The 21537-nt window shown below is 38.3% G+C and overlaps 1 protein-coding gene across 2 annotated transcripts in view; it reads left to right on the top strand.

The window, feature by feature from the left end:
* SINHCAF (SIN3-HDAC complex associated factor) overlaps positions 1–10986 on the top strand; it is a 31703-nt gene extending 20717 nt beyond the window's left edge. For both annotated transcript variants that reach the window (XM_047066462.1, XM_047066463.1), the window contains exons 5-6: positions 6591–6741; positions 9772–10986. In XM_047066462.1, the coding sequence (XP_046922418.1) occupies positions 6591–6741; positions 9772–9931 (311 nt within the window). In that variant the 3' untranslated portion in view covers positions 9932–10986. The remainder of the gene's footprint in view (positions 1–6590; positions 6742–9771) is intronic.
* Positions 10987–21537: the final 10551 nt, after the last annotated feature.

The raw sequence follows: 21537 nt of genomic DNA, 5'->3' as shown, positions 1-21537 counted from the left end.
ACCTGAGCTAAGCTGGGTGCTTAACTGACTGAGCCACCCAGGTGCCCCTTGAAACTCTATCTTTAGTCCTGATGACATAAAAGTAATTTGACTAGCTGACCACTTCTTCAGATTGTATGGAGATCGCTCTGACCACTCTGATCTGTTTATTGACATGTTAAGTTCTAGAAGATGAATTTTTCAAGCTTGTTTACTTGATTTTTATGCATAAGGAAATAGAGGTCTGGAGATGTGCAGAAAGGTATGTAAATAATATTAGTGGACAGTCTGAGACTAAAGCCCAGGTTTTCTGGAAAGTAACTTTAGAAATCATAACTTACATATTGCGGTAAAGCTAGCCTCAGGACTTTCAGGTTTCTGGGACAGTGTGTGTTGTGTGGAGTGATGGAATGGGAAAGGAATGATAAATTAATATCAGGTTCATCTACTCTTAAAGGAAGTTGTTGAGGGGGAGAGCATCTGTAGTGGTACTTCTGTATTTCGGAATTTAGATTTCAGCTTTTGAAAAGGAATTGCAGTGCATATAATGTTGTTTGTTATATGTAACACAATGAGGGGAGGGTTTCTGAGGCAAAACAACTGAAATCAAACACATTAGTATTTCTGTCGTAGAAATGTAGTCATATTCACAAAGGTGGAATAAATAAAACTTGCATGGGCTAGTCAGGTTTGGCTACCCTAATGTTATAGTTCATGTCAAGCCAGATTTTGTGGCCAAATGGGTTAGGAATAGACTCTGTTTTCAGAGCTTTTTCAAAACTGTAGATGAGGTTGTGGACTGGTCAGAGTTTTCAGGATTATAAAAACAATTTGTAGGACGCTGTTAGACAAAATAACGTCAATGCTTATTTTAGAAAAATGGTAAAAGAGAGTTAAATACACTGATAAGGTAGAGCGATGAAAGGAAAACTGTCATCTCTTGGGACATTTTGGTAGATGTACCAAGCATTTTACACACATAGTTATCTCAGTAATTTGTTTTAGAGATTAGGATAGGAAGTAGAGTGGTGATTTAACCTTGAGCCAGGTTACTTAGTAAAGATGATAGAGATGAGTTTGACCTCAGGTTTGTCTAGCTTCAAAGCTGTTTGCTCTTTCTGCAACACCACCCTGCTCCTTGAGGTAGTATATAACCAGTGCCCACGACTCTGAAGCCTTTGCAGATCATCTGCTAACTTTCTGCTCTTTTAAGTAGGTGTTACCAGTCCATAGTTATTCTGATGATATGTTTAATCTTTGACTAAAATATTTTAATACTTTATAGTAAAATATTTAGGTGATATGAAATAGGTATGTATTTTAACTATACATGTTCTTTAAAAGTTTTTTTCAAGTTTTTCTTTACATTCCAGTTAACAAACAGTGTAATAATAGTTTCAGGTGGAGAATTCAGTGATTGATCACTTACGTACAGTACCCGCTGCTCATCACAAGTGTCCTCCATTAACCCTCAGTTTGTTCTCTATAGTTGAGTCTTTTTATTTTCCCTATGTTCATGTTTTGTTTCTTAAATTCCACATGAGTGAAATTACATGGTATTTGTCTTTCTCTGACTTATTCATTAGGCATAATCCTCTCTAGCTCCATCTACTTCATTGGAAACCTTTTTCTTTTTGAATCTCCTTTTTTTTTTTTTTAATTTTTTTTTTCAACGTTTATTTATTTTTGGGACAGAGAGAGACAGAGCATGAATGGGGGAGGGGCAGAGAGAGAGGGAGACACAGAATCGGAAACAGGCTCCAGGCTCTGAGCCATCAGCCCAGAGCCTGACGCGGGGCTCGAACTCACAGACCGCGAGATCGTGACCTGGCTGAAGTCGGACGCTCAACCGACTGCGCCACCCAGGCGCCCCTGAATCTCCTTTTTAATGGCTGTGTAGTATTCCATTGCAGACACTCCCCACCCCCACATCTTTATCCATTCATCTATATAGATGGACATTTGGGTTGCTTCCATATCTTGGCTATTGTAAGTAACAGCAGTAAACACAGGGGTGCATATATCTTATCAAAAAATTAGGGTAATAATATGATCAAATAATCATTCTATTTTTAATTTTTTTTGAAATTTATTTATTTATTTTATTTTTTAAAATTTACACCCAAATTTGTTAGCATATAGTGCAACAATGATTTCAGGAGTAGATTCCTTAGTGCCCCTTACCCATTTAGCCCATCCTTCCTCCCACACCCCCTCTAGTAACCCTCTGTTTGTTCTCCATATTTATGAATCTCTTCTGTTTTGTCCCCCTCCCTGTTTTTATATTATTTTTGTTTCCCTTCCCTTATGTTCATCTGTTTTGTCTCTTAAAGTCCTCATATGAGTGAAGTCATAAGATATTTGTCTTTCTCTAATTTCACTTAGCATAATACCCTCTAGTTCCATGCACGTAGTTGCAAATGGCAAGATTTCATTCTTTTTGGTTGCCGAGTAATACTCCATTTTATGTATATATACCACATCTTCTTTATCCATTCATCCATTGATGGACATTTGGGCTCTTTCCATACTTTGGATATTGTTGATAGTGCTGATATAAACAGTGGAGGGCATGTGCCCCTTCGAAACAGCGCACCTGTATCCCTTGGATAAATACCTAGCAGTGCAATTGCTGGGTTGTAGGATAGTTCTATTTTTAGTTTTTTGAGGAACCTCCATACTGTTTTCAACAGTAGTTGCACCAGTTTGCATTCCTACCAACAATGCATGAGGGTTCCTTTTTCTCCACATCCTTGCCAACACTTACTTCTTGTCCTTTTTTATCTTTTTTGGATAAATGTCTATTAACATCCTCTACCCATTTTGTAACTGGATTGTTTATACATGTTCCTTTCTTAACCAGCTATCACCAGGGGAAAAGAAAAAGACTGAGCCAACCCTCCATTCTCACTAAGTGTTTTAATGAACATTTGAGAAATAGTAATTTTCTTCTACCACTTGAAGGTTAGAGGAATTGATTATTCATATGTATGTTCTTAGCTCCTCCCTTTAATTATGGGAAAAGTGAAACCTGACTAAATTTCACCTTACCTAAGGGAATATGTCCAGTGTAATTTTAGATTTTTATTATAAAGCTGTGTTGTGGAAGGAGGGATTGGAGACTGAAGATAAATCCCTTTGAAAAAGGTGTGTGGGCTTTGGAGGCTTAGACTGAAACTGGGTTTTCCCATGTGCATTGTGAATTGCTAGCACCTGTGTGCAACACAACAGTTTTGATATACTTCAATTTTTATATACATCACCCACTAAATGGTGTCCCTGTCTCTTGTTATATATTTGCTTCCCTGCATCCTGCATTTACCTGACTTTTTTCCTGAGATATTCTTTCCTTTGGGTGGTGTACTGCAAAGGCATTAGACCTAGAGCTTGAAGATCAGGATTTGAGTTACCGTTCATGAAATTTAACTTAACATAGAACCATAATTTTCTTATACGAGAAAAGGGGATAATCAACTAAAAAGATTTTGTAAAACAAAACAAATTCCTGTATAAATGTTAGTTTCTTCTTTTTGTCATTCTTCCTAAAATCTACAATGAATTCTTGTTGCTATGGAATAAAGCTGAAAATCCCTAGTGAGTCTTTGGAGGTCCTATTTTAGGCAAAGAATATTTGGGCTGAGTCCATTCCCTTCCTGTGCATAGTGTGTTCTGCTTCCACTACCCCATGCTTAGCTAATTACTCTTTTGTGCCTTTTCAAATCCCACAATTTTTAAAATCTTAAAAATTGTGGTTCTTTGAAGAATTTCCAGGCCTGCATTCCAGAAGAGTTTTCTTCCTAACTGCTTTTTATATAGTTATATTCTAGTGTCTCAAGTGTTAGATTAAACCATAAGAAATGGCCATTTTTATAGGTAGAAAATGATCTAATAACTGCTGCTTCAAATGTTCCATAGCTATTAAGCACTTCCTTGGATAGTGAGTTTTCTTCTCCAGCATAGAGCTGACTGCTGCTGCTGCTAATTGTTCGGGAAGCCTTTTAAACATTCCAATAATGTTCAACATTCTTTAAAGCCTGCTATTCTTGAGGATTTTATATGTAAAATTTTGTTAATACAAAGCATTCTACGGTCTATTCGTAGGTTTTCTTTGGTCTATTTCTTCCCATGTAGAGTATGACATGGGGTTTGAGGTCTAGTAGATAAGTACTTAATAAATACTTAATTGCTTCTTTGAATTGGAGGGTTGCTCTATCCACCTATCCTGGGGGCGGGTGTGGTGTGTGTGTGTGTGGGGGGGGGTAATCTCAACCCCTATTTGTGATACTGCTGTCACTGTAGAATAGCAGTTTGATAGCCTTAGAGCATGGTGACCATCCAACAAAAGACTCATTTTCTGGCTAGTAAATTTATATGGAGTCTTCTAAGGGCAAAAGTACTAAATCATGTTTAATGTTTAGCTTGTATCTGATGAATTGCCTTTATTCCTTATTAAATCAGGATCTGTTGTTTTCCCTTTATCGGTAGGGTGTTGTTTTTGGTTGCTTTTAAGATTTTTTCCTTTATCTTTAGTTTTCAGAAATTTAATTATCAATGTGTCTTGGCATTGATTTCTTTGAGTATATCCTGTTTGGGGTTTGCTCAGCTTCTTGAATCTCTCTATAGGTTTGTCTCTTGCCAAATTTGGCAAGTTTTCAGCCATTATATTTCCTTGAGTATATTTTCACCTCCGCCCTCTTTCTTATTCCAGGACTGCAATGACACGAATGTAGATTTTTTTTGTCATAGTCCCAGAGGTCTCTAAGGCTCTATTCATTTGTTTTCTCTGTGTTGTTCAGGTTGGGTAATTTCTGTTGTTCTTTCTTCCAGTTCATTGATTGTTTCCTCTGTCCCCTCCATTCTGCTGTTGAGCTCCATCCACTGAGCTTTTTATTGCATTTTTTTTCTTTCTTTTTTTTTTCGCAGCTCAAATTTCAGTTCCACTTGGTTCTTCTTTATAACTTTTATTTATTTTTTTAAATTGAGACGTGTTTGGGGGGCCTGGGTGGCTCGGTTGGTTAAGCGTCTGACTTGAGCTCAGGTCATGATCTCGCGGTCCATGAGTTCGAGCCCTGTGTTGGGCTCTGTGCTGACAGGTCAGAGCCTGGAGATTCTATGTCTCCCTCTCTCTCTGCTCTCTCCTGCGCTCGCTCGCTCGCTCTCCCAAAAATAAATAAATATTAAAAAAAATACATTGAGACCTATTCGCTGATAATATTTTTGTTTCAGGCATGTTCATAATGGCTCACTAAAGCATTTTTGTCATGATTATGTTAAAATCTTTGTTAGATCATTCTAACAAAGAGATGTTACTCTGTCCTCTTGGTGTTAACATCTACTTCCCTTTTCACTCAGTTTGAGATTTTGGTTCTAGATTTGAGGGACTTTTTTTTTTTTAATTGAAACTTGGATTTTTAAAAATTATGTTATGGATCTTCTTTAAAACTTTGGTTTTACTGTCTTTTTTTGGACACCCTTTTATCAGGGGCAATGAGACAGAGGCATCACTTTGTCACTGTGTGGTGGTGTTAAAAGGTTCCCCAGTTAACCTTCATTGACACCTGAGGTGGGAGGAGCTCCTCATTGCTGTGGGATGGGGGTGGGAGTTGAAGTTCCCACATGGTGGGGATACTCATTTGTGGTGGGCCATGGCTAAAGTCCTGACTTCTCAACAGGCTTCCTCTGACACCCTGGTGGATGTGTTGGTGCTTTGTAATAGTCTTAGGAGGATGGAAATCTTAGGCTCCCCACTTGGCCTCTGCTGGAGTGGGTGGGATTGCAGCCTCTGTTTTCTGTGGTGTTTGGCTGGAGTAGAGTGGTTATTACTCTGATGAAATTATTACTCTGATAAAAGTTTCCTGTCTTGCTTAGGCTGCCACTTTTCTGCCCCTTTGACTAGAGAGGAGGGTTTTGTTGTTTTTTTTTTCTTGTTTTTTTTTTTTTTTTTTTTTTGTCTATACCCATCGGTATTTCTGTGCTGCTGGCTTCTCTAGCTCGAAGACTTGATTTATGAGGCAAAAAAGAAAACCCATAAAAACTAGAGAACGCACCACCATGTCCTTCCTTAGGTCGAGCTCTCTCTCTAGCTGTTGCCAACTTTCAGAGTCATTAGGTTTGTTTTATATGCAATATCCTGGGTTTTTAGTTGTACTTATTTATTAGCAGGACGAATGGGGAAAGGTATGTCTACTCCTATCTTCCTGGAAGCTTACGGCCTCATTTTCTTTTTAGAAACACTTGTACAGGGGCGCCTGGGTGGCGCAATCGGTTAAGCGTCCGACTTCAGCCAGGTCACGATCTCGCGGTCCGTGAGTTCGAGCCCCGCGTCGGGCTCTGGGCTGATGGCTCGGAGCCTGGACCCTGTTTCCGATTCTGTGTCTCCCTTTCTCTCTGCCCCTCCCCCGTTCATGCTCTGTCTCTCTCTGTCCCAAAATTAATTAAAAAAAAAAAAAAACTTGAAAAAAAAGAAACACTTGTACAAATATCTTCAAATATCAGTAGTGAATAGAAAATAAATTCTTTTTTTCTTTCTAGTAACTCACAGTTTTTTATGCTGAGCCTTAGTTACATATAATGAAATTAAATTATAATTTTTTTTTCCCTCTTTATTGCAGATTCTGATGCTCACAGTACCACCTCAAGTGCCTCCCCAGCTCAGTCTCCTTGTTATAGTAACCAGTCAGACGATGGCTCAGATACAGAGATGGCTTCTGGCTCTAACAGAACGCCAGTTTTTTCCTTTTTAGATCTCACGTACTGGAAAAGGTAAAAGCAACAAAATATCTCTCTAACCAGCAAACCTTCTTAATTACAGGCGATGGTTTCCCACTTCCTTAGCAGTTAAATGGCATTTGGCATACAGCTGGTAGCACACATGGTTGGAGGTGGACAAGCAAGAATTGAGCCGAGAGCTGTGATTTATGTGCTTTTCCTATTAAAATTGATTTAAAATAAAAATCATGTTAGGGAATGTATGTTTCCTGTAATGGAGTAGACTGGGTATTCTTTCTGACCAACTCTCACTGAAAAAAGTAAAAGCTAGAAATACATATTTTTAAGTCTTTAAAAGTAGCATTGATAAGTGAGCAAATTAGTAAGGAATAATCAGAGACCAGACCAAATGCTAAGTTAATGTGGAACCCCAAAGTCGAAAAGAGGTAGTAGATTTGGAAAGAGAAAAACAGCTAAGGATTTTATTTTCTATTTCACAGATTCGAGAAGACTAACAAATTAAAAGTGAGATAATAAGCATTTATTTTATGATAGAATTCACGCATAGATGATTATATGAAACTATGGAACATGAAAGACAAAATAGTTCTTTAACAGTGAGAAAATAAAGACTATTTTCAAAGGAACAGCACTAAAAGCTGAGTTCTCAGTGTGGACAAAGGAAGCCAAAAAATAATAGATTAATATCTTCAGTGGGCCAAGAGGTAGTAACTCTCAACCTAGAATTATATATATGTGTAGCAAAAATATCCTTTGGGGGGGCGTGTGCTTGGCTGGCTCGTGGGAAGAGCATGTGACTCTTGATCTTGAGGTATGGAGTTTGATCCCCACATTGGGTGTAGAGATTACTTAAACAAACTTACCTTTTATGAACAAGGGCATAAGACTTTGACTAGGAAAAAGGTTGAGAAGTTGTCATCAGACCGACCCTAAATAACAAAGTTCTACAGGCAGAAAAAGAGATCCTAGATTAAAATTCTGAGAAGGATAGATAAAGTAGCAAATATTTAGGTAAATTTAAACAAATTGCTTAAAATAATAATAGTTGTGGGGGTAAAAACAGAGTTACGAAACAGTAGCATATAAATCAAGGGAATAAAAGGGATAGGAGTTAAGGTATCCTAACATCCTTTGCCTTGTTAAATATAAATATGTTGAATAACTTTGGGACTTGAGTAACTGTGTCCCCACTCATAGAATTAAATAAAAAGAGTGAATACCTCCAGAGTCAAGAAGGGAAGGGCAGAAAATGTAAAAATATGCTTAAAAATATACCTAGCAAAACAAAATGGAAATAGAAACCATGGGTCCAAGAAGACAGTAGAATAAAAATTAGAAAATCTTTATAACTAAAAAAATAACTGAAAAATACCACAAATCAAAACATGGTATGAAATTAAAAAGAATTGGAGGAAAAATTAATGTTTTCAATGCTTAGAAAAGAAAAAACTAAAAATTTGTGAAATGATAAGCATTCAGTTTAAAGATAATGAAGCCCAATACAAAGAAAAATAAAAGCAGTGAAGTCCTAAAGATACAAGTAGAAATAAATGGAGTAGAAAACTGGTAAGCAATGAACAGGATCTGTAAAGCTAAGAGTTGGATCTTGAAAAAGACCTGACCAAAAAAATTAGTAGAGATGAAGCAGATAAAAAGAGATCATATTCATAAGCACCTTAGACAAAACAGGGAGATTTATCTATAATTAAGACAAATGTAAAAGACAGTAGGACATTAAAACAACTGTATGCTAGTAAATTTGAACATACAGATGAAGTGGATACATTAGTAGAAGAAGACAGTTTTCCAAAACTCTCTCAAGACAAAATAGAAAACCTGTTTAGTGTTACAATAGAGAAGTTGATTCAGTGGCCAAAGTCTTCTCTCCAAAAATCCCAGGCTCATCTTAGGCACGTTCTCCCAAACAATCCAGAAACACATGATTCTGATCTTGCATAATGTTTTCAGATTATGAATAAAAGAGGGCATAGGCCCTAAGCATTCTATGAGGCTAATATATATAACTTTGATACCAAAAGGGTATATCATGACCAGATTGGATTTATTCTAGGGGTGTAAGATTGCTTTAAACGTTAAAAGTCAACTGATAGAATTTGCCACACTGACAGTTTGTAAAGGAAGGAAAAAAATGCCTGTCATCTTAGCAGTACTTTGAAGATGTTTGATATATTTGAATGTTCCTTCAAGGTTTAAAATAAAACCTTTAGTAAATAGGGATAGAAGGGAACCGCATTAATAAATAATTGGCATTTTCGAAGAAACATGAACATGTTTCAATTCCTATATACCAGCCACATAACCTAGAAGAAAAAAACGTTAGACGCACATTGATGTGTACAGCATGTTTATGGTAGCAAAAGTCCCATCAAAAGGAGTGTGAATAAATTCACATGGTGGAATACTATACACAAAACGAAATAAAACTTTGACAATGGGTTTGAACCTCAATTAATGTTGAGAAAATTGCAGCAGTAGAGTATGATTCCATACATGTGTTTCTTTTAAATAGGAGATAGTTGAGCAATATATGAAGAGATGTAGACTTGTTTTAAAACGGTGAAGTGTGAAGAAAAAAGGCAGTGATAGGCTTAAATTGAAGTTGGAGTGAATGAGATTGGGCAGGATGGGACTGGAGAGAAACATACAGGGGGACTTCACAGGAAATGATTATTCCCTTAGAGTATGTGATCCATAGGTGTTTGGTAGTCATTTTTAATGCCTATTTGTATATTTGAAACAGTTTACAACTTCAGGAGCAGCCTCTGAAACTGCTGTCTCTCAGAATGATCCCCACACCTTAATCTTTGATAAGGTTCCAGTGTGGAATTTAAGGGACCTGGGTAATTCCCATTACCCAGTTAATTGGGGTCTCTGTAGGAGCCTTTCAGTTGGAATGTGATTAAGACTGTAAAAGTAGAACCTTTTGATCATGTTGTACTAGTTATAATTATGTAGATTTTTTCTTTTTCTTTTTTTTTTGTTTCCTTGTATTGCTAGTTTTCTACCTTATTAATATATTCCTCTCCCATTTTTTTCTTTTAGACAGAAAATATGTTGTGGGATTATCTATAAAGGCCGTTTTGGAGAAGTTCTCATTGACACACATCTATTCAAGCCTTGCTGCAGCAATAAGAAAGCAGCTGCTGAGAAGCCGGAGGAGCAGGGGCCAGAGCCTCTGCCCATCTCCACTCAGGAGTGGTGACTGAGGTTTAGGTAGAAGGGGAACAAAAAAACGATTTAAATTTTGGAAAGAAAACAAAGCAACAAAACCCTCCTATTTTTAACTTGGATACCTGCTATTCTGCCAAAAGACACTTTCTAGAATAGTTTTGAATGGGTTGTTATTTCTCCTCCAGTTCCACAAACTCTGAAGCCAGTGTCTAGCTTACTAAAAGAAAAAAAGTGTACATAATATTTAAGATGCTGAGTATTTCATAGGAAAGCTGAATGCTGCTGTAAAGTGCTCTTTAAGTCTTTTTTTTTTTTAATCCCCTTCTAATGAATGAATCTAGGGGAATTTCAGGGGACAGAGATGGGATTTGTTGTATGATAAACGTATGTAGTTTTAGTCTTTCTATATTGAGAAGCAGTGGTTGGGGCATTTTTAAGATGGCTGGCTATACTTGTTTTCCTTCATGATAATAAATTTGTCATAACTCAGTAACGTGGACTTGCCCCAAGAGGTAGTTGTTAATAATTTAAGGTCTTGCCAAGGTTCTGATGATTCAAACCTGTACTACTGAATATTAAGCAGGACAGACTAAGCTCTCTGGTGCAAATGCCTTGAAGGAGTAGTTTCTAAACATACAGAGAGGTAACTTGAGTGTATATGTTGCATCCTCTGTCACCTCCCTCCATATTCATTTTTGATAAAGATTTTAATCTATATTGAAACTTCTAAAGCAGAATCAAAGCTCCTCTGGGGAAATGTCAAGTTTTAGGATGAGCAATCCTAAATGAAGAGAACCAAAGCATTACCGCATGGTAGAGATCACATTCTATTAAAAATGTTAAATTATCTTTAAAAATGTCCAAGTCTTCAGGATGGCACACACAAAAAAACAAAGGTTAATGCTTCTTGGGGCACATTTCTTAGAGGGCTTGCTTAGTGTGTAAATAATTGACTTTTGTTTGTGTTACATGACTGGTGACTTCATTGAAAATCTGCGCAATTCAGTTTTAGCTCTGGATTACTTCAGTTGACCTTTGTGAAGGTTTTGTCTGTGTAGAGTGGTTGTTTGACTGGTTTTAACCTATTAGGGTTTGGGGGTTTTTTTTGTTTTTGTTTTTTTTCCACTCTATATTAAAGTAAAATTCTAAAAGAAAAGAGGTGTGTGTTAATGCTGAGTGGGCTGGTTTAGGTTTGACTTCTTTTAGTCAGGCTTTGTGAACATTGAGATGTTAGATGATGCATCCTGAACACGGAGCTCTTCGATTCCAAAATCTTCATTTGAAGCCTTTTTACTTGAACCCAAACCAAAGTACTGTCATTGCCTCTTTTTTAAACGTTCAGGAATAACCTATCACCGGTTCAGACTTCTCATAATTAGGGAGGATCATTTGCCTACCTTATAATAACATGACTCAGTGCTTATTTTTAAAACTGGATTTTAAAAATTAGTATAAATAACAGTAAGGAGTGAGCCACTTTTTACGGGCACCATATAGTTTTATAATTCTTAATCTAAACTTAAAATTTTATATTTCTTCCTTATGGCAAAAACTACAAGCCACTATGTGCACAGATTACACCGTGAGTTGGGTTGGCTCTCCCACAGCCTCTGAGGTGAATTACAAGAGTCCCAGCCATTATCATCTTCCTCCTGTTGTTTCGAAATGGTTTTTTTTTTTTTTTTTGTACATTTTGGCTACAGTATTGGTGGTAGAATATACTATAATATGGATCATCTCTACTTCTGTATTTATTTATTTATTACTAGACCTCAACCACAGCCTTCTTTTTCCCCTTCCACCTCTTTGCCTGTAGGATGTACTGTATGTAGTCATGCACTTTGTATTAATATATTAGAAATCTACAAATCTGTTTTGTACTTTTTATACTGTTGGATACTTATAATCAAAACTTTTACTAGGGTATTGAATAAATTTAGTCTTACTAGAAAATAAAAGAAGATGTTTTGTGGCTTTGTTGAAAAGGTGTTCTTAGGTAAGAATGTTTTTGACCTTCACAGATACGCAGTTTTAACCCTTTCGTATTATAACAAGCCCTGAGAGAAAAAGGCCTCTTTACCGAGAGATACTTTAAAATAAAAGACGTTTTAATTGACATGCCCAATAATTGACCTAGTAGATAAGATGATTTTAACAATGAAGGATAAAGTCTCTTCAACGGTTGGTTGATTTCGTTTCTATTTTATTTTAACTTAATTTTATTACTTTTTAAATGTTTCCAGTGTTTTAAGGTCTGTGTTGTGGTTTTATTATTACTGTCTATGGGCATAGTGGGAATCGTCATTGAGACTTTAAAGAAATTATAAAAATTGGTTATAGGGAAAGCTGGATTTGGGCATTGGGGTCAGACCTGGTCTCTGATGTCTGGCTTTGCCCCTTTATTAGCCATTTGAGTCTCTTTGCATTTGTGAGCCTCCAAACTTCTGTAAAATCATTTACTTTCCAGAATTATTTACTTTATAGAATTATGAGGAATCTAAAGGGATGTATGTAATCCATATCAAAGTTTTAAAAACACATTGCTTATTAGTTGGGAAAAGTGGATCCTGTGGGCCAGACTTTCTGTACTATCGTTGGGGCTTAAATTTGCTTTGGGATCTTGCAGATGATTTGCCAGTACCTAATTTAGTTGACGGTGAAGTTACCAAGTTACCCTGAAGTTAAGCTCAGGTTGTCAGCAGCATCTGTGTCCTGTGGCTTTAGGATGGAGAGTTCAGATTCCTTATTGGCTGTAGGGCCCCTTGGCTCATTACCACCTGGGTTCTCCTGACTTGGCCGCTTGGTGCATGGAGCCAGCAGGTCTCCAGAGCCAGTTTGCCGGTGAGTCGGAGTGTCCTCAGGTCCTTCCCACATTCTAATGAAGAGGGTTACACAATGAACACCATGAGGTGGGCTGTGGGGCCCATGAGGGACATCTTAGAGTGTTGCCTGCCACAGCACCTCATTTTCTTTTCTAACTTGAAATTGGGCCTCTTTGCCCTACATTACAAGTGCTTTCTGTAGCAAGTACAAAAAAAAAAAAAAAAAAAAAGTTCCCCTACGGTGGGTCAGGCACTTTTAAACATTGTTTAAACAACTTTGCAAAGTTAGAAAAAAAACACAAACCTGTTCACAGGTGAGTAAGTAAAGGTGCAAGAAGGTCATGTAACTTAAATAAAATCAACTTTCCTGATTCCAAAGCCTTTGCTGTCTGAATCGGCCCCCGTCTCTGCTGTCTTAACCTGCATTTGGAGGTGGTCACCTTGCTCTCTTGAAGGATGAAAATGGGAGGCAAGTTTTACCCTGGCTGAGAGGTTAGCTGTTAACTGTCTGAATCAGTTGTTCAAGTTTTGTTTCTTAATTTTGATGTTGTGCCTATTAATACACTGTCTTTTTGTGTAGAAAATAGTCTTCAGGCAGTTTAGTGAAACAACTGGATATTCTAAAAATAAATGAAGGTGTCCAAAGCTAACTGCTTGCTCTGCAGTGAAGAATGGAAGGTACCCAGGGAGCCTCTTGATCCATCGTCCCTATGACAGCTTCCTAATGCTCCAGATTTAGCATTGTGGTACTCCTGGCAGTCATTTTGTGTGATGTTCAGTGAACTGGGAAAGGGGGAAAAAGCCAAATTGGATCAAAGATAATTTCACAGACTCATGTTCTCAAAGGGATCTGAGGGTTCTAACAGTTTCTCGAGCTGTGGAGTTTGGTTACTCATTGTGATCATGAGAATGCTTTAGGTTTCAGATATCTTGCACCCTGGTTAGAAACTGCTTGTTACTGTATGCTGGGTTAGGGAGTCTTGGACATACATAGTTGCAGGCTTTAGTCTGAAAGAGCCTAATCTTTCAGTTTAGAGAACTGAAGAGATTTTGGCAAAGCCTGTCCTTTTGTCTCAGTGCTTGAAAGGGGAAAAATCATTTACTCCATTGTAGAACTTCAGTTCTCTATACTTAACAGCTTACTAGCTTTAACATTATCCATGGTTTTTGCTTCTGCATTTTTGTAATGACAAGAAAGAGTGGTGGTTTTTAAAAAAAATTTTTTTTAAGTTTATTTACTCATTTTGAGAGAGACATCATGAGTGAGGGAGGGGCAGGGAGAGAGGAAGAGAGAGAGAGAATCAATCCCAAGCAGGCTGCACACTGTCAGCACAGAGCCTGACGTGGGGTTCGAACTCACAAAACCGTGAGATCGTGACCTGAGCTGAAACTGAGAGTCAAGTGCTTAACTGACTGAGCCACCCAGGTGCCCCAAGAGTATTTTTTTTTTTAATATGAAATTTATTTCCATACAAGGAGTGGTTGTTTTAAATATCAAAAATTAAGTCTCAAAAATCTCAAGATTACTCAGCAAGTAATTGGTATGATTAAAATAGGAGCCTGAACAATTATGCGCCCCTCCCCACCTTTAAGGTAACAGGTGTATTCTTTACCTACAACTGCCTTTATAATCCACTCCATTGTTGGTTCTGTCCCCACCACTCCAGGGATCACTGATGGCTTTCCCATGGGGAATTCTCCAAAGCCCTCATTTTTTTCATCCAGCCTCTCAACAGCACTTGATTTAATGGATACGTTCTTTTTTGAAACATTCTTGGCCAATAACTACAGCTTCTACATTCTCCTACCTCAGATGCTCAATTGGCCAGGGTCATCTTCGGCCCTCTTCCCAGACCATCTCCATTCCTACAATCCCATGCACTATGTAAAATATGCAGGCATCTTCCAAGTCTATCTCCAGAGCTTTTTATCAATCAGGGTGCTGGCAGGAAATAGATGACTTACTGCAATTGGATAATTTAAGGAAACTTTAGTAAAGGGACTTTACAAAACTATGTGCACAGGGTAAGGAAACCCCAGGGGGGAATGCAGTTCTCAGGCCCGGTTGCACTGGGACTGGTAATGGTGCTGTTACCAACTTTAGGTCTGAAAGGTTGAGGGGGAGGAGTGGTAAATGGAACCAGGAGATGGGCTATGTAGAAAGGGTGTGAGGTTGTGGAAGGCACCAGGAATAAATAACAGGAGCACAATACATATTTATTGGTTATAATTTTGTAGTTTCAGAAGTCGTTCATAGAGTTGAGTTTATGCTATTGGTCTTGATGAATATCAAGAATTTTAAATATATTTAAACTTGAAAGGGCAGTACAAGAGTATAGCCTCTCCCTAGATCCACCAGTTGTTAACATTTTACCACATGTATTTTATCTAATTTGTCTTGCTGAATCATTTGAAAGTAAGTTGTGACAAAACGGCACTTCCTCCCTGTATACTTATTCATCTCCTGTATTCATCTCCTTGGAATAAGAATTTTATACATGAAGCCACAATGCCATTGCTCCACCGGAGACAATTAACAATAAATGAATAACCTCTAACATAGATTTGTAGGAGATAAATTGCCCCTGTTGTTCCAGAATATCTTTTTTTAAAAAATTTTTTTTTCAACGTTTATTTATTTTTTTTGAGACAGAGAGAGACAGAGCATGAACGGGGGAGGGGCAGAGAGAGAGGGAGACACAGAATCGGAAACAGGCTCCAGGCTCTGAGCCATCAGCCCAGAGCCCGACGCGGGGCTCGAACTCCCGGACCGCGAGATCGTGACCTGGCTGAAGTCGGACGCCCAACCGACTGCGCCACCCAGGCGCCCCCCAGAATATCTTATTAAACTTTTTCCTCATCCAGGATCTAGCCAATGAGGTTTTTGTATACATTTGAATCTGCTAAGTCCTCTGCGTTCCCCCCGCCCCCCACCACGACATTGAACTTTTTGAAATGTCCAAGTCCATTTTGCAATGTCCCATATCTTGGATATTTTTCTGACTTTTTTTGTAGATTTGGGTTATACTTTTTGGTAGGAGTATAACAGGCTGTGTGGTTATCTCTTACTGTGTCATGAAGATGTACACAGTGTTAACTTGGCACTGTTTGGTGATGCTAAGATTGATCATTTGGTTAAGAAGATGACTGCCAGATTTTTCCATTTTAATGTACATTTTTTTTCCTTTTGTAAATGAGCAGTCTGTGGGGTGGTACTATGAGTTTTTTATTCAGTGTTTATTTCTGAGAAAGTACGTGTCACTAGTGGGAAAGGAGCAGAGAGAGAGGGAAGACGGGATTCAAAGTGGGCTCTGTGCGGACAGCAGAGAGCCCCATGTGGGGCTCAACCACACGAGCCATGAAGTCATGCATGACCTGAGTAGAAACCTTGACCTTAATCAATCAACTGAGCCACCCAGGCACCCCTGTACTGTGAGACTTAAAAAAAAAATTTTTTTTAAGTTTATTTTTGAGAGACGGAGAAGCGCTAGTTGGGGAGGGACAGAGAGAGGGGGAGAGAATCCCAAGCAAGCCCCGTGCCACCAGCACAAAGCACCACACAGGGGCTCGAACCCACAGAATTGTGAGATCATGACCTGAGCCAAAACCAAGAGTCGGATGCCTAACCAGCTGAGCCACCCAGGTGCCTGGAGACTTTTCAAACAAACTTTCAAGTATTCATTGAGCACCTATGTCCCAAGGCCCTATTAAATATCCTAAATAGTTCCTTACACTTGAGAAGTCATGCAATCCTTAAGTCCTTTGAGGATCTTAGCTCACTGAAGGTGTTGTGCTTATTCTTGCCCTTTAGTTGCATTTAACTTTTATTTTCTTGGTTTTTCTGTGGTTTTCATTCAGAAGTAAAGATGTGCATGGTGTGTAGGGGCTATGTTTGGCACACGAACTTATTAGTAAATATCACCAGGACATAGATGAATAAACAATGGAATTAGAGGCTGAAGACTTGAATTCAAATCTTGATTTTGGTGCTTTCTGGCTATAGGATCTCAGATCATTTCTCTGAGCTCATTTCCTCCTCTGTAAATTGGAGGAAATATAGCAGAATTTCAGTAAGAATAAAATGAGAGAATGCATCCTAAAAGTCCTGGCCTCATGTACAGTGGAAGGTTTGTGCCATCATTTGTTATTTTAATCTTTGAGGTCTAAGTGGATATAATAGGAATGAAAACTTTTTATCATCTATAGTTATGGTGAACACAGGAAAGGTCTTAAACATTGCACATCAAGACACCTACCCCTTCAAAAAAAATCTCTATGAAGCTTTCTTAAGTTTCAGTGCTTAAAGGAGAAAATGTATTCACTACAAGATTATTATGCTTTGGCAGCCCATGAATCCCAGGATTGAGAAAGTGTATAGAGGGCATGAAGTGGTGCCAGATACACAGTAATTAAGCTGTGCAAAAGTGTGCTGAAATGCAGGGAGTGGCCAAGATAGGCTCTCGGGATGATTTTTGAAGGGTGAAATTTGGCTGTGTTTAACAGTGGAACCAATTCATAAAACATGCTGAAATAATACGGCATACCTCTTAGCCTCGAGGCCCAAATCTGAACAGTTTAAGCCAGGCCAATTGCCTGCTTCCACTAGCCTCGCCTGCTGGAATAACTCCAAGGGAGTACCATTCACATTGTAACCAAAATGCTGCCCTCTTCCCCTGGTTACTCTGCTGCCCAAGACCATGGCACTGGAGTGCAGAATTTCAGAGCTGCTTTAAGCTCCTGCAGCTCGAGACTCTGCTTCTTAAAACTCTGCATTAAACAGATGTCAGATTTCTTTGTAATCTTTTCTTTCTTTTCCAAATAAGCCAGTGATGAGGGAGAAAGGCAGTAGGGAGGTGTTTGGCTGTTTCTAGAGCATCCTGGGGGTGTCAGACTGTCAATTGGTAGAAGGAAGAAACCTGTCATAGTTAAAAATTATAATTTTCGGGGCGCCTGGGTGGCTCGGTCGGTTAAGCATCCGACTTCGGCTCAGGTCATGGTCTCACAGTCCGTGAGTTCGAGCCCCACGTCGGGCTCTGTGCTGACAGCTCAGAGCCTGGAGCCTGTTTCCGATTCTGTGTCTCCCTCTCTCTCTGCCCCTCCCCTGTTCATGCTCTGTCTCTCTCTGCCTCAAAAATAAATAAACGTTAAAAAAAATTATAATTTTCATTTTTTTTTCTGAAGCACTAAAGCCATTCCTATATCCCTACTAAACTATGAATTATTGAGGAGGCTGCCATATAGAACTGCCAGGAAGAACTAAGCCCTTTACTATTATTTTAACCAGCTTTCCTATCCTGGCCATATAGCTCCCCTTATTATATCAAGGTCCACGGGGTGATGCTAGTCACACATAATACTCTGAGGATGTTTCAGGATCATCCAGTTTTGTATGCTCATTTTACAAATGAAGAAATTTGCCTGTGGCACCTGGGTCACTCAGTAGGTTGAGTGTCTGACTTTGGCTCAGATCATGATCTCACAGTTCATGGGTTTGAGCCCCGTGTCGGGCTTTGTGCTGACAGCTTGGAGCTTGGAGCCTGCTTCAGATTCCATGTCTCCCTCTCTGCCCGTCCCCTGCTCACACTCTCCTCTCAAAAATAAACATTGTTAAAAGAAAAAAAGAAATTTGCCTAATGGTCACCAATGTAGTTAGTTATTGGAACTAAGACTGGAGTTAATCCATTGCATCATCCATAGCTAAGTAGTCACTCAGGTTAAATGTAAGCCTTAGTAAGATTTAAAATGTTTGAAGAATCTATTTGTAGATTCTAGATCTATTTTACCAAGATAGTTTTTTTTTAAATGTTTATTTATTTTGAGAGAGGGGTAGGAAGGGGCAGAGAGAGAGAGAGAGAGAGAGAATCCCAAGCAGGCTCTGTGCCACCTAGGTGTCCCACCCAAGACAATTTTCATCTTTAATAAGAACTCAAAGCCAGCCCTACTGTTTTCTGCCATTAATTTTAAATTATTATAAGGGAGAAAGAAAGTATTCTCCTTCTCTACATGTCTTTATCCTAGAAGACTGCCATTTCTATTTATTTTTGTCTCATTCTTTTTTGTATTGATGTATAATTGACATGCAGTGTAGTGGTTTCAGGTGTACAACACAAGGATTCGATATTTATAAAGATTGCAAAATGATCACCACAGTAAGTCTAGGTAACATCTGTCACCCTTCATAGTTACAAGAATTTTCTTCTTCTGATAAATTTTAATATGTGTTATGTTTTATAGTACACATAATATCAGCACAGTGCTACATGTGTGTAATATGTAAAAATGAAACAGGTACATACTCATTTTTTTTACTAATGAAAACTAAAAAGATGAGAAAGGTTTAGGGAGTTGTGTGCTTCTCTCCGTGTATTACATGTCAATAAGAAGTTTAAAAGTATTTCAAGATGAGTGCTCTGGAAACCATAGAGCCATGGAAGGTTGGAGGTGAGGGCTGTTTATTTTCAAGTCCAAGAGATAATTTTCATGAAAGTAGGTTTGTGGACCTTTCCTAGATTTGAGGAAGGAGGAATGACAGTTGCCAGAACTGTTTTATAATACATGCTTATCAAATGCTTGTTTCTTCTCCTTTCCCTTTATCATGTAGAATTGTGTGTTTTTCAGAATGGGACATCCTGTAGGAATAAATTTATTAAGCATACCGTCTCATCAGTGGAAAGGAAACAAAAGCCTGGCTTTACCTGGGGACTTCTAGTTTCTGCCTTTGCCATTCAGTTGGATACCTACAATTCTTAGCCCCAGATTATTTTTTCTTAATCATGTTGAAACGTTGTAAAAATTAGTGGGAATGACCAAACTGGCTTATTCATTCATTTAGGCCAGAACAGAAAAAAAAAAAAAAATTGCTACTTGCAGAAGTTTTTAAGGAAGGTTGAGAGTGAAGGGTAGAAATAAGTTATTTAGATTTAGCAGTTGTAAAAATGAAGGTCTACGGCTGCCCTAATATGACAGGTATAGAAAAATATGAGGGAATAGTAGAAAGAGGTTCTCCTGGAATAGAATCAAGTCAGAATATTTTGGGAGAAATTATTAGTGGATGATAGAAACCAAGAGTGCTGTTTCAAGGAAACTGAACGTGATTCCGAAATCAATAAAATAGATGTTGCAACGTGTCCGAAATTTATATTCAATCATCTATTTAATAAATAAGTAATAAGCTCTTATTCCGTGCAGATGCTGAACTAGACTCTGGGAATATTGTGTATTGCACAGTATTCCTGCTCTCAAGTGCCTCACAATCTTGGAAACTAGACAGTAAGAAATATTAAGACAGGGATTAGTACAGGATGCTATAGTAGCCACATGGGAAGGGTTTCTAAACCAGTCCCACTGGTTTAGAGGAAAGTATTAAGTTACCATGGAACATTTTGTGCCAGGCCTTGTGCTAAGCACTTTTAAAAATCACACTGGCTCTGGGGCACCTGGCTGGCTCTGTGGGAAGAGCATGTGACTCTTGATCACGGGGTTGTGAGTTCAAGCCCACATGGGGTGTAGAGATTACTTAAAAAAAAAAAAACTAAAAAAAAAAAAACAAACAAACAATCACACTGGCTTTTATTTTTTTTTAAAAGTTTATTTATCCTTTTTAGTAATCTCTACACCCAACATGGGGCTTGAACTCACGACCCAGAGATCAAGAGTTACGTGTCTTCCCTCTGAGCCAGCCAGCCAGGCACCCCTAAAAATCACACTGGATTTTATTCTATTTTTGATGTTTATTTATTTTTGAGAGAGAGAGAGAGAGAGACAGAGTGCAAGCAGGGGAGGGGCAGAGAGAGAGGGAGACACAGAATCTGAAGCAGGACCCAGGCTCTGAGCTGTTGGCACAGAGCCCGATGCAGGGCTTGAACTCACGAACTCTGAGATCATGACCTGAGCTGAAGTCGGATGCTTACCCAACTGAGCCACTCAGGAGCCCTCGCACTGGCTTTTAAATTCTACTGTTATCCTCATTTTACAGATGAGAAAACAGAGGCTCGGAAAGGCCAACTGGTAAGAAACCATTTCTATGCCAATACCAAAAATTCTGTAAGTAGAAATCTGAAAAACTAAAAAATAATTTGAAAAGCTTTTATAGAGAAAAGAAACATGTTAACCCCCCCAAATTTAAGCTTCCTTAGGCACATTTATTTTCAAACTTTTCATCAAAGTAAAATACCTGAAAAGAAGGGCACTGTCTTAAATGTAAAGCTCAATGACTTTTGATAACTGAGCACACCGTGTAACTTGTGTCCAGTTTAAGAAACATAGCATTACCAGTTTTTCAGAAGCCCCCTGTGCTCCTTCCTAGTCACTGCCTTCCCCTGACTTCCAACAGTATAGATTAATTTTGCCTGTTTTTGTACTTTATAGGAATGGAATTGGATAGCACGTATTCTTTTCTATCTGGCTTTTTTTGCTAAACCTTGTTTGTGAGATTCATCTATGTTGTTGCAATAGTTTTAGATCACTCATTTTCCTCGCAGTGTAATACTTCATCATCTGAATGTACATTAACTTTTTCTTAGCTAGCTGGGTAGCTTTGATGAACATTGCAGTACGTGTCTTCTAGTGAACATATAGATGCACTTCTGTTGGGTATATGGTAGGAGTGGAATTAATGTATCATACAATATGCATATGTTCACCTTTCAGAGATATTGGCAAATGCTTTCCCTAGGTGTGTATACCATTTTGTACTCCACCAGCAGTGTATGAGTATTCCATTTGTTCCATATCCTTGCCAACAATTGGTATTTAGCATCTTATCATTTTAGTCATTCTGGCCACATGTTAGCTTTAATCGACATATCCTTGATGA

This window comes from Lynx rufus, unplaced genomic scaffold, assembly GCF_022079265.1.
Source record: "Lynx rufus isolate CCGP_SWC_20201006 ecotype Redwood Valley unplaced genomic scaffold, mLynRuf1.p SCAF_7, whole genome shotgun sequence".
In the NCBI taxonomy this organism is placed as follows: Eukaryota; Metazoa; Chordata; class Mammalia; order Carnivora; family Felidae; genus Lynx; species Lynx rufus.
The sequence above is the reverse complement of the archived record's forward strand: the minus strand, read 5'-3'. Positions and strand labels throughout refer to the sequence as shown.